Source organism: Erpetoichthys calabaricus, chromosome 2, assembly GCF_900747795.2.
Source record: "Erpetoichthys calabaricus chromosome 2, fErpCal1.3, whole genome shotgun sequence".
In the NCBI taxonomy this organism is placed as follows: Eukaryota; Metazoa; Chordata; class Cladistia; order Polypteriformes; family Polypteridae; genus Erpetoichthys; species Erpetoichthys calabaricus.
Genome location: NC_041395.2, coordinates 341,934,893 through 341,953,238, shown reverse-complemented (window position 1 = coordinate 341,953,238; position 18,346 = coordinate 341,934,893). Strand labels below are relative to the sequence as shown.

Below are 18,346 nucleotides of genomic sequence, written 5' to 3'. Positions count from 1 at the left end.
TTTGATTGCACTTCTGGCATGATGTGGAGACTAGGAATGCATTAAAGCAGGGGAGGACAAAGTCATTTCTATAGGGCTGCAGTGGCTGCAGGTTTTTGTTCCAACCAAGTGACCTAATAAGGAGTACTTATTGCTCAAGTAACACTGCTGCTTCATTTTAGTTGTCTCGCTAGTTAAGATTTTGAACCCTTATTGCTTATTTTTGTCTTAAACAGCTGTAGTCTCAGTTTTTAATTGCCCCTTATTAGCAATAAGATGCAAATGACAAAGTAAAGCGGCAGTTCTCCATTTAGCTTGTTACTATTTACACCTGTGTGTATTTAATGTGTACTATTGGGTTTAATTAAACACTTGTAAGGAAAAAAAAAATTGAAGGATTGAGAATTACTCCTCCATTTTAGTCTTCAAATTATTTGGATAATATTCTTAGAAAGGAAAACAAATAGGATATGAGAGTGACCTGACATGGCAGAGTTAAAGCACTAACAAGCCATGACATTTAATTATTGGCAAGGATTGTATTCTAATTAAGCAACTGTGTTGGATCAAAAACCTGAAGTCACTGCGGCCCTCCAGGATTGACTTTGCCCACCCGTGCATTAAAGGATAAGTTTGGTTGCATAGATGGTCAAACCTTCATCTCACTCTAGCTGGAAGAATTAACGTTGTTCAGATGAATATTCTTCCAAAGCTTCTTTTTTATTTCAAAACATTCCAATATACATCAATAAATCAATTTTTAAGCAATTAGATTCAACAATAACCTGGAATTCAAAACATCCACGTATCCAAAGAGCAACCCTACAAAGACCTCAGGCAGAAGGTGTCATGGCTCTACCTAACTTTCAGTTTTATTACTGGGCTGCAAACATACAAACGATAAAAACCTGGACACAAATAGATGAACTTACACAGGCCTGGTCCGCAATAGAAGTAAAATCCTGCAGTACTACTTTATAGTCCCTGCTTTGTGCCCAAATAAGTGCAAGGTATCGGCAACATACTAATAACCGAATTGTGCTTCACTCACTCAGAATATGGAACCAATGTAGAAAGCATTTTAAGATGCAGAAGCTTTTATCTGTGGCACCTCTGCAAGAGAACCACCTCTTTCAACCCCTGCAAACATATGCAGTTTTTAATATCTGGGAAAAATTTGGAATTAAAATGCTCAGAGATCTTTATATAGACAACGTCTTTGCATCCTACGAACAATTAAATTCCAAATTTAACTTTCCAGCTACACATTTCTTTCACTATCTTCAAATTAGGAACTTTGTTAAACAGAACCTGCCCGATTTTCCTCCTCTTGCACCCTCGTCAATGCTGGAAAAAATATTGCTCAATTTCAAGGACTTAGACAGCATCTCTGCAATATATAAAATTATTTTACAGTCCCTCCCTTTCAAAGATCCAAGAGGACAATGGGGAAAAAGATCTCTTAATCAATATATCAGAAAGGGAGTGGAAAGTAGCAATGCAGAGACTTCACTTGAGCTCAATATGTGCAAGCATACAATTATTCAACTCAAAGTTATATATCGAGCACATCTGTCTCGCCTAAAACTGTCCAAAATGTTTACAGGGCAAGATCCAACCTACGAACACTGCAGTCAAGTCCCAGCCTCACTGGGTCACATGTTTTGGGCCTGCACCAAATTAACATCATATGGGACCAAAATTTTTAAGTGCCTTTCAGACAGCCTTGGTGTCACAATCCCTCCTAACCCATTAACAGCTGTGTTTGGTGTTCTTCCAGATGGGTTTAACTCTTTTAGGGCGGATGTCGACTTTTGTCGACAGGAGGGGTTGAAGGCGAATGTCGACAAAAGTCAACATCCAGGGATAGAGGGTGACAATCAGCTGTTAATGGCGACAAATCTCACTGTCACGTCACAGGCATTCCCTCTGTGCTTGGAGGAATGCTAGACTCGTTGACTCGGCAACTAAACCTTGGATGTGCGTGAGTTGCGAAATGTAAACAATGGCAAGATGGCATCGACATGTGAAAAGGCAGCGAAGCAAGTGCAGAAAAGAAAACACTCGGCAGACGATGTTTTGTGCATTATCACGGAGTCGGACTCTTGATTTTTCAGAATCGGATTTTATTGGCAGTGATCAGGAGATCGAGCAAGAGAGTGAGAAGCAGGCATCAGCTGATCAGACACCAGCCGATGCCGCGCCAGCGGATCTGCTGCCAGTTGAGTGCCTTCGTGCAGCTGATGCATGTACGGCAAGGTTCGCATGGGATAAATACACAGACATTGATCCGTTGAGAGCCGATCTGGCTACCGGAGTTTACAAGACGGCATGGCTTGCTGTTGGACACGACAGATAACTAGCTGCTGTACTTCAGGCTGCTCTCTCCTGATACTGCTTTTCAGCTACTGTCAGACGAGACAAACAGGTAGGCAGAGATTTTTTTGAATCGCGGGCTGCGTTTGCATCGTATTCTCGTTTTTCAAAGTGGAAACCCACAACGAAAGACGAGGTGAAGCGCGCTGTGGCATTACAAATAGAGATGGGACAGAACTGGTGATATAACTTCAGGGAGCATTGGTCCAAACGTGTTTTGTCCCCTGGTGGCTTAGGTACGTGCTGCTGCAAAGTTTTATTCACTTCTGTAATAAACAAAAGCAAATCCCATGGGGTGAGCCAGGCTATAATGCCATACATAAAGTTCATAAAGTTTCAGAATATGAAAAGAGGTGACAATACAGTTTTCATGCAGGCAGACAATTTGGTGGCAGTGGCATGGCACGATGGCAAATGGGTGACTTGTCTCTCTACAGTACACACTAACAATATATGTGAGAAAGTGCAGCAACAGACAATTGAAAAATAGGCACCAAAGCAACACGTATTGTAAGGAGTGCAATGTGGCAATGACTGAAATTGGCTGCTTTGAGCGAGATCAGACTTTGCTGTGTAAAATGTATGTGATATGTCTGTGAAATCATAGAGTATGCAGGCTCATACAACATGCAAGACAGTAACATTTGTCAAAAGTAAATATTTTTTGTTGATTTGATATGTTAAACAATTGCTTTGTGTTCTTTTTTAAAAATGTTAGTTTTTGGAAAAATATTCAGCCCTGGGAGAAAAGAAACAAAAAAAAAATTAGCCCTAAAAGAGTTAAAGTGGAGAAGGACAAACAAACTGTGATTGCATTCACTACACTTTTGGCACGCAGACTTATTTTGCTAAACTGAAAGAATCCTAACTCTCCTCTTTTAAGTCAGTGGGAAACAGATGTTTTATACTATTTCAAATTGGAAAAAAATCAAATATTCAGTTAGAGGATTTGTACAAAATTTTTTTAAAACCTGGTAGGATGTAATCAATAAAATTTTAGAATCTCTTAAAGCACCGAGGAAGCAGTTACCTCTGCATTTCTTTTTCTTCTCTGTTCATCTCTACTGGCCTATTAAACCCATCAATTTAGGTATGTTTACAAGCCTTAGGTTTTACCCCGTTGGCCATGCTCTCTCTCTCAGGGGTGGGGATCGACTTGTTTTCAATCCTATTTTTTGTAAAAATTGATCAATTTGTATGAATGATTACAATAAAATTAATAAAATTTAAAGAAAAAAAGTTTGGTTGCTCCCTTCGGTAATATCAGAAGACCAAACTGGATTTATTAAAGGCAGACACTTAGTTTCCAATCTTTGATGCCTGTTTAATGTAATATATTTACCCACAAAGTCAAACTCCCTGGAGATGATATTATCGTTGGATGCAGAAAAAGCATTTGATATGATTGAATAGAAGTACCTTTTCACCACATTGGAGAAATTTGGGTTTGGCCCAAACATTTGTGTATGTATCAAACTACTGTATACCAGTCCAGAAGCTTCAGTTTGTATTAACAACATTAATTCAGACTACTTTAAACTAGAACGTGGTACCAGACAAGGATGCCCCTTGTCACCACTGCTTTTTGCAATCGCCATTGAACCACTAGCAGTTCACTGTCGAAATGCTTATGAAATAAAGGGGATTATCAGAGAAAGACTTGAAAAGAAAATCTCCCTACATGCAGATGATATGGTACTCTATATATATCAGATCCACAAAATACTGTGCCTGCAGGAGTGGGAGTTGATTTGTTTCAAACCTATTTTTGTAAAACATGACTTATTTGTATGGAATGTTATTTGATTTTAATAAAATCAAAGAAAAAGGATAAGTTTGGTGTTTTTCAAGTCAAAGTTATTTCTTTACAAACATGCTATGTACGCATTTGCCATGCAAAATTGTGTTCTAAAGTTAATCATTTTCTATAATTACAAAAAAATATAATTATATATCTATATATCTGTCATATATATATATATATATATATATATATATATATATATATATAGTACTGTGCAAAAGTTTTAGGCCGGTGTGAAAAAATGCTGTAAACAAAGAATGTTTTCAAAAATGGACGTGTTAATCATTTATTTTCATCAATCAACAAAATGCAGTGGATGAACAAAAGAGAAATCTAAATCAAATCAATATTTGGTGTGACCACCCTTTGCCTTCAAAACAGCATCAATCCTTCAAGGTACACTTGCACACAGTTTCTGAAGGAACTCGGCTGGTAGGTTGTTCCAAACATCTTGGAGAACTAACCACAGATCTTCTGTGGATGTCGGCTTCCTCACATCCTTCTGTCACTTCATGTAATCCAAGACACACTCGATGATGTTGAGATCAGGGCTCTGTGGGGGCCATACCATCACTTCCAGGACTTCTTGTTCTTCTTTAAGCTGAAGATAGTTCTTAATGACTTTGGCTGTATGTTTGGGGCCGTTGTCCTGCTGCAGAATAAATTTGGGGCCAATCATACTCCTCCCTGATGGTATTGCATGATGGATAAGTATCTTCCTGTATTTGTCAGCATTGAGAACACCATTAATCCTGACCAAATCTCCAACTCCATTTGCAGAAATGCAGCCCCAAACGTTCAAGGAACCTCCACCATGCTTCACTGTTGCTTGTAGACACTCATTATTGTACCACTCTCCAGCCCTTCAATGAACAAACTGCCTTCTGCTACAGCCAGATATTTCAAATTTTGACTCATCAGTCCAGAGCACCTGCTGCCATTTGTCTGCACCCCAGTTCCTATGTTTTCATACATACTTGAGTCGCTTGGCCTTGTTTCCACGTCGGAGGTATGGCTTTTTGGCTGCAACTCTTCCATGAAGACCACTTCTGGCCAGACTTCTCCGGACAGTAGATGGGTGTACCTGGGTCCCACTGGTTTCTGCCAGTTCAGAGCTGATGGCACTGCTGGACATCATCCTATTTCGAAGGGTCATAAGCTTGATGTGTCTTTCATCTGCTGCACTAAGTTTTCTTGGCCGACCACTACGTCTACGATCCTCAACGTTGCCCGTTTCTTTGTGCTTCTTCAAAAGAGCTTGAACAGCACATCTTCAAACCCCAGTCTGATTTGAAAGCTTTGTCTGGGAGAGACCTTGCTGATGCAGTAGAACTACCTTGTGTCTTGTTGCTGTACTGAATCTTGCCATGACATGAAACTGTCTTCCACAACCTCACCTTGGTAGCAGAGTTTGGCTGTTCCTCACCCAGTTTGAAGCTGTTTCTGTTTCAGTTAATGACTGTGTTTCAACCTACGTGTGACATTGATGATCATCAGCACCTGTTTGGTAGAATTGGTTAATCAGACACCTGACTAGAATCCTACAAAATCTGTGACTTTGTGCAAGTGGACCTATAAGAATTGATGCTGGTTTGAAGGCAAAAGGTAGGAACACCAAATATTGATTTGAGTTCGATTTTTCTTTTGTTCGCTCACTTTGAATTTTGCAAATTGATAACAATAAACAATCATTATTTATATTTCTGAAAGCATTCTTTGTTTACAGCATTTTTTTTACACCTGCCTAAAACTTTTGCACAGTACTGTATATATATATATATAGGATGAGTCAAATATATATATATATATATATATATATATATATATATATATATATATATATATATATATATATAAAATTGATTTTATTGTAATCATTCCACACAAATAGATCAATTTTTACAAAACAAAATAGGATTGAAATCAAATCCATCCCCACCCCAAGGTTGAGACATTCCTGTAAATCATCTTGCACATATGAAGTATGTTTTGTGAATAAATTGTTTCCACCATTCAAATGTTAACATAATTTTGACTCACCCTGTATATACAGTCGGTATAGAAAAGAATCCCCCCCCCTTCGAAATATTCCCATTGATTTTGCTTTACAGCCTTTAATGAAAACACACAAACCAATATTTTTTACAGCTTTACTTACTCAATGCAATCTCTAACATCCAAGTGAAAGATACCACAGCTACAGTTCAGAAGAATTTAAAAAAATAAAAAACAAGAAATACTTAGATGAATAAAGGATCACCACCCGTAGTGCCCCCCACCCTCCCCAAACAACTCACTCAGGTGTTAGTGCCCACCATTTCCATTGTGGTTACTGGCTTCCTTCCACCTGTGCTCAATTGCAGTCCATGTGATTAGTGAAGCTGTTCCTGGTCCATTCATTCCCTTGCTTGGTAGTGCAACTGACAGCAAACAACTAACTGTGGGTGGCAAGCCACTTTCAAAAGATCTCAGGGATATAGTTGTGGACAGACAGAAGGCAGGAGATGGAGACAAAAACACCTCAAAGACTGTATCAACCCCAAGGAGCTCAGTAAAGTCCATCATAAAGAAGTGGCAAGTGTTTAGTACTACTAGGACCCTCCCTGGATCCAGCTGTCCTTCCAAACTGGATGGAAGAGCAAGGAGGCCAATGGCCACTTTGAAGGAATTACAGGATTTTATGGCAAAGAGTGGTCATTAATGGTGTGCATGTGACAACAATTTCACAAGCGCTCCACAATTGTGACTTGTTCGGGAGGGTCGCAAGGAAAAATCCACTTCTCAAGAAAGGCCACATTAAGGCTCATTTGAGCTTTGCCACAATGCACCTTGAAGATTCTGATGCCAAGTGGAAAAAGGTCTTATGATCAGATGAGAGCAAAATCGAAGTATTTGGCCTCAATACCAAACGGTACACCTGGCGGAAATCTAATGCAGCTCACCATCCACAACACACCATAACTACAGTAAAGCATGGAGGTGGCATCCTGTTGTGGGGGTGCTTCTCTGCCGCAGGGCCTGGAGCTCTCGTTAGGGTAGAAGGAAAAATGGATGGGGCAAAATACTGTCAAATTCTTGAGGAAAACCTGCTACCCTCTGCCAGAAAGTTGAAGGATGGGCAGAATGTTCACCTTTCAACACGACAACGACCCAAAGCACACAGCAAAATTGACCACACAGTGGCTGAAGGAGAAAAAGTGAATGTCCTCATGTGGCCAGTCAGAGCCAAGACCTAAATCACACTGAAAATCTGTGAAAAGATTTGAAGATAGCAGTCCACCAACGCCCACCATCAAATGTGACCGAACTTGAACAGTTCTGTAAAGAAGAGGGAGCAAATATTACTCAATCTAGATGTGCAAAGCTAATAGGGAAGAATTCCTTCAGACTCAAGGCTGTCATTAAAGCAAAAGGTGCTTCAACAAAATATTGACATTGAGGGGTGATCCTTTATTAATCTCAGTATTTCATGTTTTTGATTTTTTAACTGTAGCTGTGATGTCTTTCACTTGGATGTTATAGGTTGTATTGAGTAAGTAAAGCTGGGAAGAAATATTTTTTGTGTGTTTTCATTTAAGGCTGTAAAGCAAAAAAATGGGAATATTTTGAAGGGATTCTTTTCTATACCCACCGTGTGTGTGTGTGTGTGTGTGTGTGTATATATATATATACAGATATATATATATATAATATATCTTACCCATACTGGCACTTTACTTTGTAGTCTATGGGGCATGAAGGAAAAGCTTAAAAACTTACAGTCAAAACAGTTGTCGAGTATTAACCTGTGTCTTGTGATTATTCACACATTGGTTTATACGTGGAATTTTTGAACCAAAAACACACCAATATTATAAAATTTGAACATTTTCAAAGAAAACCAGCCTTACACAATAATTCAGCCCCTAACTTCTTGCACAACTACCTTTTTCCCACTCAGGTTGTGGTTTCCTCCCAACAGACCAAATCACAGTAAACTTTTCATGCCCTGTGATTGGTTTTGTTTTGACTTACCTCCGTGTTTACGTGACAATTTTCACAAGCGAATAGAAAACATATCCTTACCACAAGAAAAATAGTACCAGGAATATGCGATAATTATTTTCAGATCCAAGAATCAATACTCGTCAGCTATCTTGGCTTGAATAATAGACATGTTTGGTAAGTTTTTAAGCTTTTCCTCCATGCCCCATAACCTCCATTGTAAAACACTGTAGCATTATATAGAGAGTGCATAACTTAAGAACACAATTTTGTGTGGCAAATGCATATATTCCATGTTTATGAAGAAATATCTTCAAGTTGAAAAATACCAAACTTATTCTTTAACTTTTACATAGTAAATGTGAATCAAACATTCCCAAAGTGAATATTATTTACAAATGTTTACAGGCGTAAAGACAGTAGACATGTGAGATAACCTAAATAAAGGTGACGTTCAGGTAATGGAGAGTAAGTGCAGTGAACTCAAATTCACCTGATGCGTCTACTGTCTAAATGAAATTGAGGCCCATTGCTGTAAGCCCTATGCAAAACTTGCCGTACAGTCACCAGATGAATTGTTTCCTTTCTGTAGCATGTTCATTAAAATTTCTACAAATCATAATGCCACATTGGCATAAAACTCTTAAAATTAAATCAGCCTCATCTTAAAATGGGTTTGAAAAAAATCTCCAGCAATAGGAAACTAGAAGCTTTTTTTTTTTTTGTTTGTTAGAAAATTAGAAGTTACTAATTACTTTTATTCACTCAAACACATCGTCTTCAGTTATTGTCTTTCTACCATCTTCTGAACAAAAAAAGCCACTCGGCATGCATTGTAGAAAAATTGTACTTCCTGTTTGATCATGGCTTGGCTGTAGTGCATATTTTGCCTTTTCTTATCATGTGTGCAAAAAACATGTCATATAAAGCTGCGTACTGATTGGTATTGCGAGCTTGCAATATTTGATGAGCATGCCCGAGGATGATGGCACTGGCTTAAAAAAATAAATAAATAAATTAAAGCAGTGCTTTGATATATAGTGTAGTCAATTTATTTCAGATTTATTATCTCATATATACAATGCAATTACATTGTTATTGTAACAACCCTCCATGGGTTGTGGAAACTTTGATAGGTTTATTCTCCTTTATGTTTGCAGTAAAAACAAATAAAGGAATAGTGCCGTTAACATTTACATTTATTTATTGTGCCGATGCTTTTATCCAAATCAACTTACAACATTTGAGATACAATTAGTTACATCTTTTATTTTTCCAATTGGAGCACAGGTGGGTGAAGTGACTTGTTCAGAGTGACACAGTTTCAGTGGTGGGATTTGAACCCACAGCCTTAACCACTTCGCCACACTGCCTGGCAAGCGATGTTACACTAAGAAAAGAAAGAAGTTGAAACTGTTTACAGTGGGGGAAATAAAAATAAGTATTTGATCCCCTGCTGAATTTGTAAGTTTGCTCACTTACAAAGAAATGAACAGTCTCTGATTTTTATGGTAGTTTCATTTTAATGGAGAGAGACATAATATATACACCAAAAATCCAGAGAAAACACATTACATTAAAGTTATAAATTGATTTGCAAATCATTGAGTGAAATAAGTATTTGATCCCCTACAACCCAGCCCAGCGTGTTACCCAGCATTGGTAATACAATATGCCATAATAGACTGAAATCTTGCAGCGCCTGCAAGGTCCCCATGCTCAAGACGGCACGTGTGCAGGCCCGTCTCAAGTTTGCCAGTGAACATCCCAGTGGTCCCAACTGCCTTCAGATCATTAACAAGCTCCTCCGGTGTAGTTTTGGTCTGATCCCTCACCTTTCTCATGATCATCTTCACCCCATGAGGCAAGATCTTGCATGGCGCTCCAGACTGTGGGCGATTGATGGTCATTTTATATTTCTTCCATTTCTGATTAATTGCACAAACTGTTGTCACCTTCTCACAAAGCTTCTTGCTGATGGTCTTATAGCCCATTCCAGCCTTGTGCAGGTCTTTTCCCTGACGTCCTTTGACAGTTCTTTGGTCTTGCCCATGTTGGTGGAGAGGTTGGAATGGAAGAAATTGATTCTGTGTACAGGTGTGCTTTATTTATACACATCAGGAGTATCTGGAATTGATTGATTGATTGTAATCTGTGTGCCACATGGGCACATAGCCAATCTATGGGAGCCAGAATTCTGGCTGGGTTGTAGGGGATCAAATACTTATTTCACTCAATGACTCAATGGTGCTGCAAAATGCTTTGGCAACCCTTGTGATTCAGAATGCCAGTCACTCTGTGCAAGTCACCAACTCTGCCTCCAGCCTCCACACTTCCTCCTCCATGTTTATTAGTTGTCGTCACACACTTAAGAACCATCTTTTTACCAACTCGACGGCGTACAAACACCCTGCATGATTTCAAATTTTGATTCATATGTCGCTAAGACTTTCCTCCAGTCTGCAGTAGTCCTCAGCTGGTATTTCAAGGCCCCTATTTTGTCCTTTAAGGAATGACTTTCTTACTGCATCTCACCCTGTCAAACCTGCAGTATCCTTTTCACAGTACAGACTGACACTTGCTTTTGTTGACCACCGTTAAGCTGTGCTTGTAGCTGTTGTGCTGTGAGATGCCAGTGATCACGCAGGCTGGTGAACCTCAGAATCTTTTGACTGGGTTGTGACTTTGGGTCAGCCAGGTCTCTTCCTATCAGAGTTTCTTCCAGTTGCCTTTGGATTGATTGTGCAACACCACTGAACTCATTAACACTTGGATTTTTTGTGCTGTTTTTCTTAATGAAAGGCCTACACTTCTAAGAATAATCTGTATCGACCAATTTTCAATAAAAAAGACTCCCATCAATGATCGGTAAATTGGCCGATCACAAAAACCCCATCTTTTCACACCTGCTTTTCTAAGCTAGTTGCAGTGCTCCTTTACACAAAGTATTACGGTAATTGAGTCAGCATGTGTCTCTTTTTTTTTTTTGCAGCAAGCCTCCTGCAGCATAAACAAAGAGCAGCAAGTCGAAGCATCTTTTACAGAAGAGCTTTGCCTTTGCGTTAAATAAAGTGGAGTAATAAACTGAGAAAAACAGAATTTGGAGAGTTTGTCCTGTGCAGTTAATCAAATACTTTATTTTGTCCTTTAAATTAAAACAGACATCATTTGAGTTTTGGGCAGCAAGCATTTTTTAAGTGTGGCATTTGTAATTGGAAAAAGAAAAGATAAAGACAAATTTGAAATTGTTGCCTAGTAAGAAATAGGCTTGTTAGCTTAACAGCAGAATGCGCCTTTTAGGTATAAACTTGTTAAGCATGTTAGTCTTGTGTCTTCTTGATAAACAACTTATGAACATTTAATACATTTGCTGCTTTTTTTAAAAGATTTGTACTGTGTTTATTATCTGTTGCTGTGTGTCATACAGCATACATTTTAGTAAGAAAAAAGTACTACATAATTAAAATGATAATCCACATTTATAATTACACCTCAAGAATTATGAATGTCTAGCTGATACACTGAAGAAAGAAAAAATACACGTATAAATGTAGTAAATGCATATTTTAAAGCAAAAAGCTAGAGTACAATTAAAGATTTAAAATGATTTAAACCTATAAATGCAGTTTTATTTACATTTAAGCAGTGTTTAATTGCCAGTGTCAATTAATTGATTGTGTGAGAATAAATTTTTTGTTGTTAGAGATATGGTAAAAAACTACTGTTTTTAATTAAGTCTACAGAAAAAAACTAAACAATATGACAGCTTCTAATTATGAGAAGCATTTTCTTTTCTTTTATGCCATATGTATTATGGATACATATTTTTGTACATATTTTATTAGTTATAGTATGTATCTTAAGGAATTTTTATTTATTTTAGCATTTTTATGATCATTAAACATCCATCCATCCATTTTCCAACCCGCTCACGGGGGTCTGCTGGAGCCAATCCCAGCCAACACTGGGCACAAGGCAGGAACCAATCCTGGGCAGGGTGCCAACCCACTGCAGGACACACACCAAGCACACACCAAACACACACCAGGGCCAATTTAGAATCGCCAGTCCACCTAACCTGCATGTCTTTGGATTGTGGGAGGAAACCGGAGCGCCTGGAGGAAACCCACACAGACACTGGGAGAACATGCAAACTCCACGCAGGGTGGACCCGGGAAGCAAACCTCAGGTCTCCTAAACTGCGAGGCAGCAGCGCTACCACTGTGCCACTGTGCCGCCCTCATTAAACAACAAGCCTATAAAATTTCATTTTCTTAATAAAAAAATGAAGTTAACACCTGTCCTCTATAGTTTAATTATGAAAATGCATTTTGATATAACACATAAGGCTTCTTTGGATCTGGTTATGCAAGAGCTTAGTGTAAAATATTTTAAAAAGGAAAAAAAAATTGGATGATCAAGTAACATGAAATCGGTGATCGGTATTGGCCTTAAAAATCCTGATCAGAGCATCACTAGCGGAAATATTTTAACATTTTTCTTTTTTCTCTCCAATTTTAAGTGATATGGGACAATTGTTTTTTCCCTTCTATTATCATAGGTGGGTTTAGATTCTTTCAGTGCAGCAAAATAATATATACAGTATATGGTGTTAAAATAAGGCACACAGGATCATCAAGAATAGTGTTGAGTAGCTTGTGGATAAATGGTTCTTAACTGACAAATCGGATAACAGAGAGTGCTACTTCCTGGTCAAGGGGCAGGTTGGCCTTGCTCATAGTTTTAGTGTACACCTTATAGTGTTAGCAGTGGCATTGAGGGGAGATTCTGAAGTTGTGTCTTGATGAAACAAGAGTGTTGAAATTGTTAATTTAACAATTACTCAGTAGCTCATGAACACTTATAGCTGCTTCTCAAGAACTTTAGGAAGTTCTACTCAAACATTAGGAAGTTTTTCTTTTCACAAAGAATGATAGACTGTTGGAATAAGCGACCAAGTAGTGTGGTAGACAGTAAGACTTTAGGGACTTTGAAAACTTGACTTGATGTTTTTTTGGAAGAAATAAGTGGATAGGACTGGCGAGCTTTGTTGGGCTGAATGGCCTGTTCTCGTCTGGAGTGTTCGAATGTTCTGACTTCAGAACTTGTTTGTAGGTTTATATGTTGCCATTCCTGACATATTTCTTTCTAAAATTCAGAATCTGCGTAGATCCATTAATTTGTCTGTGTAATAATTATAAATTTTCTTTTTTTCCTTTTTTTTCCTCTCTCTCGTAAAGGTGACTCCCCGGAAAAAGTTCAAGTGCCCGGAGTGTACTGCTATTGATGGGCTGTCTCTGGACCAAACTCATATGGTGGAGAGGTGGGTCTTTCAATGTTCCTCAAGATACAGTCATGCTTGAAAGTTCATAAACCCTTCAAGGTGGTCATCATAATTTTAAAATATTCTTTGAAGATGAATAAATATATGGAATGAGCATCCAAAACCAAAAAAATGACTTGGTCACGTGATCTTAGATTATTAGACCATAGACTAGATATTTAACAAATCACGAGTTATTTCATGCTTCTTATGATTCATTTGGTCACATCACTAGTGATTTTACCTGGGGTCACATGGTGTTTCATGCCCTCTGAAAATCATATAACATTGCCTAGGTGACCCAGCTGGGATTTACTAAGCAGCACTCTGCTGTCCATGGATCCCCTCACACTTTGATCCACAGCCATCTCAAGGCTCTCTATCCAGCCTCTGTGATGTTCCTGATGGCTTTCTTGCTGTGCCGTCCTGTGATTATGTACAGAGTTTTAGGGTCCTTCAAAGCCTCTATAGCCTCTCTCAATTGGTAAACACTGTGCTCACCATTAATGCCCCTGGCACTCGCCTACCAGTTATTTGTATTTTCCCCTCTTTCCCTCATATGCCTCCTCCATCCTATCTTCCCAAGGAATTGTCAGTTCACATAGAACTACACATCTTGCATTATTAGACATCAGGACGTTAGTGTGATTACTGCAATAGAAACCAGGAACTTGAATTGTTTCCCCAGGTCAATCTTCAGCTCTTTTATGTGATGAAGAATAGTCCACTTGAAACTCTTGGCTGTGGCTGCAGCTTCTTCTTCCAGATGTTCTTGTGTGCAGAAGTCGGTAACTTGTGACATCCCCAATAACTTTACATGGTTGCCTCTTATCCCACACTCTACTTTACCAAACTTTGCCAGCTCTGTGAATTTTTAAAGGTTATCTTTCATAAAAAATGCAATCTTTACGTTTTGCAACAACAGGTCAGGGCGTTGCCACAGCCAATACAGGACACCGACCCTTTTCTTCTAAAGCTATTCTTCAACGGCCTTACTTGATTGTTTAGGATCTTTGTGCCCCGCTTCAGTTGTCCATCTGATGGCCTGACATTCTCCTCAGGAATCCCTTGATATTTCCTAAGAGTTAACAATTCTTTTAATGATGGTACAGCCCCAGATAGTTCAATTATGGACTCCTCTGTCCAGCACACAGACTTCCAGAACATCTCAGGTTTGTTCTGGTGGTCTTTGTTGCTTTGTGTTTGACTTTTCCTGCTGACCCCTCCATATATGGCATTTCTTTTCAGGTGGTTATTTTTAATCTGTTGGGCAGCTTGGAAAGTTAGGTAGGCCTCTAATGTTGTGGTATAGCGGGTCCGCGGCTTCAAAAAAAAGGGCCAGGTTTTAAATCCGTATAGCGTGTCGTTCTCCGTGGGTGCGATTGCACAACCGCGGGGAGTTAATGAGGTAGTTGGAGAGAATCACACCTGCATGTGTGGGTGCGATCATGCTCAATTGCTTCATTGGCTTCCTGCGGCGTGCGTTTAAGGAAAGGGGGAATAGATGGATCGAGAAAAAGAGGAAGATAAGAGGTTAAAGGATGGGAAAGAGCAGTCTTGGCAGGTGGATATGGCCACCTGGAAGGAGGAGCAGAACGAGCTGGGGCCCCGCAAAGGAGCGTTTGGTTGTGGCGCTGTAGGGGCTAGTCCACCCCACTGAATGTTCGGGTGAGTGGGGTGAGCAAGGCAGGTGTCCTCCCGAGGGATCTGAGGAGCGACTATGTAAGTGCAAAGCGACCTCGTGCGGTCTGGCTGTGATGTCCTTAAGGCATCCAAGACGGCGGTCGGCCAACAGGAGCTCGTTGCTGTTTTTGGTCTCCGCCGGCTACGCGAGTTATGGGAGAACCCATGAGAGAAGGAGGTGTGCTAAGATCGTGAAGAGTGAGACTGCATTTTTAACCTCAGATTTTAAAGGATTTATTATTTTTATCCCCACTTTGCACTTTTTTATGGAATATTTATTGAAACTGTGGAACACTGCATTTCTGTTGTGACACAACTGTTTGTTTTAATTAAAGCACATTGGCACTGATTGCACTATCCCTTGGCTTCATTTGAGAATTGTCCTCATTTGTCAGCTCATGTCAATGACATTACCGACATTGTCAGGTTCAAGAGCTCCTAGCAGTCGGATGGAAGCGTGGAGCGAACCTGCATTGTCACAAATGTTACCTTGTATTTTAGGATTACCTTTGACCTGTAGCTCTAGGTGAAATTTTAGGCCAACGTCCATTTCTTGGCAGTGTTGCCTTTGTTTTAAATCCCCGCCAGTTGCATACTGTTTTTCTGTTCTGTAGTTAGCAAGGTGTTATCACCTTGCCCGGAGTCATGAGTGTCCATGACGTTGCTCCTCAGTTCTTCTGGCGTTCCCTTAGACTATATTCACATTACAAGGCTAAAGAGACTAGAATCTGAATTTTTTTTTTTTTTTGCGCAATAATGTGACACAAGTCTTATTTTTTGGAGGCTGTGTGGGCTCAGAAATCCTATCTTTTGAGTTCAGATTTGAGTCACTTTCACATGTGGTTTTAGATCGGATACATATCTGATTTGTGGCTGTGTGACATGAATGAGAATGGTCAGATCGGAATTCATGCCTGTACGCGTGGGCTGAGTACTGTCGTCATTAGCCAGCACCGACAAAGCAGCAAAAAAATGCAAAGAGCTACACATGGGCAAAAGGAACATCAGTTATAAATACAAAATGGGAGACATTGCCACACAGGAAGCAACCTCTGAAAAGGGTTGAGGAGTTTACGTTGATGATTTTCACTGACTAAGCAATACACAGAAGCAATTAAAAAAGCAAAGTTTAGGTTACATCATAAAAACTGTTGAATTTAAGTCAACAGATGTTATGCTCAAGCTGTATAATGCACACTAGTAAGGCTGTATCTGGAGTATCGTGTGCAGCAGTTCTGGCCACCATGGTACAAGAAAGACATAGCAGCACTTAAAGCTGTGCAGAGTAGAACAACCAAGTGCATCATGGGACTTAATGACATGTCCTGCTGTGACAGACTCAGAGAATTAAACCTGTTTAGTCTCAAGCAGAGGAGACTGTGCTGGGATCGAATCCAGGTATTTAAAATCCTCAAAGTAGAGGTTGGGAGCATGCACTGACTACAGCGTGTTGCAGCACTCACCACAGAATGAACCACCTGGATTGAGATCCAAGTGCAGCCGTGCAACGGGTGACACCTCAGCACCACACGGAAGAGTGTGTGGCGCCAATCCTGCCAACCACCCCCAGGTTTTCCTTACAAGTTGGAGGAACTGCTTGCAGCGCTGGATGCAGATTAATGTCATACCCAGGACGGACTGATAAAGTAGATCCAGCAAAATCCTTTAGCTTAAGGGTGAATCACATACTCAGGACATCAGTGGATATTAAGGAGAAGTACATTTAAAAGTGAAGCCGTACAGCTCTTCTTTACACAAAGAGTTGTGGGAGTCTGCAGCAAACTAGGCAGAAACCTGGACAACCTTTAAGAAGGATCTGGATGAAATCCTGGGAATGGCTTTGCTAATAGCCAGACAAACAGATTTGATAGACTGAATAGTCTCCTCTCATTTGTCAAATTTTCTTGTGTTCTAAAATAGCAATGGAGGTAGACTGCAGCTGTGACAATAGTCACAATGCCACAATTGCTGGCGTGCTTCTTGTGCGCATACATCTCTTGGTGCGACTGTGCCAGTAATAGCTGAGAAAACAGCAAAAGCTGTCATTTCCAAAGATATTTCTTTTAAGAAATATTTTGGATATTATAAACTTCCCTTTAAATTCCCTCCATGCTTTGATGTTTATTACCACATGCTTGTACATATAGGGAGACACAGACACAAATACCTTACTGCTTCTTTCAGTCTCCTCAACTTAAAGATGGCTACTGAGGTATTGGGGGAATGCCTGGAATTTAGAAGGAGGATCTTATCTGACCTTGTCAGGGCACAGATGGTGGCTGGTAATTCCTTTTAATTTTGACAGTGGCTGCTCATTCCTATTACATATGGTTAATAACTTCATTTCTGAGCAGACTGCCTTCTTACAAAGAGGCGAAACGAATACGTTTTTGAAAACACTTTATTTAAAGAGCTCATATGTAACTTTATTAAGTCCTCCTGTCTCTTGTCTCCTTCACTTTCAAACAGTCAATTATTTAGCCTCAGCTACGGTGGATTCAGAAAATATTTAGACCCCTTCCCTTTCTGCACACTTTATTGTTGTAGATAGGGATGTCACGATACCAGAATTTTTGTATTCAATACCAGTTAAATTTTATGATACTCAATACCACGGCAAAAACTAAAATCCCCATTTATTAAAAAGTACCTCCATTATTCAAGTGGATAATATTGTGCCTTATTCTGTAAAAGAATATAAAATATGTAAATACTAATAGTAACAACAAATTTAAAATAGTGTTATATCAGTCAGATAATTGTAGACGAACAATCAGAGAGTTAATGCAGAGCCTCTGTTCCTTTATTGGGACTGTGTAGGACATTTAACATTTGTTCTGCCATCTACAAATTAAACAATTACAACTCCCGTGTAATTGGTGACATCATGCACTCTCAAAGCTATCATTTTAAGTAAACTAGCATTGACCTTCATAAATTTAATATGTGATAGACATAGGGATTCTCCCAGTGTAACAACAAGTGGAGGGGATCTTATTATCAATACGGGGATTTCAGCGTAGGGTTTATGAAGAATGATATCATCATAGACAGCCTGATCACCTTACAATGTACACAGTCTAACTCTTATTCTCCGACATGTTTTCACCTGTAACTGAAAAATACTGCTTAAAAATCAGTGGAGTGGACCTTGCTGTTTTTGGAGTGGGCCTGGCAGTTTGAGATTAGGTCTCAGT

The 18,346-nt window shown here is 39.4% G+C and overlaps 1 protein-coding gene across 1 annotated transcript in view; it reads left to right on the top strand.

Moving 5' to 3' along the window:
• Positions 1-18,346, top strand: part of ext2 (exostosin glycosyltransferase 2) — a 319,184-nt gene that overhangs the window by 279,310 nt on the left and 21,528 nt on the right. The window contains exon 14 of the mRNA XM_028796059.2: positions 13,384-13,466. Within this exon, the coding sequence (XP_028651892.1) occupies positions 13,384-13,466 (83 nt within the window). The remainder of the gene's footprint in view (positions 1-13,383; positions 13,467-18,346) is intronic.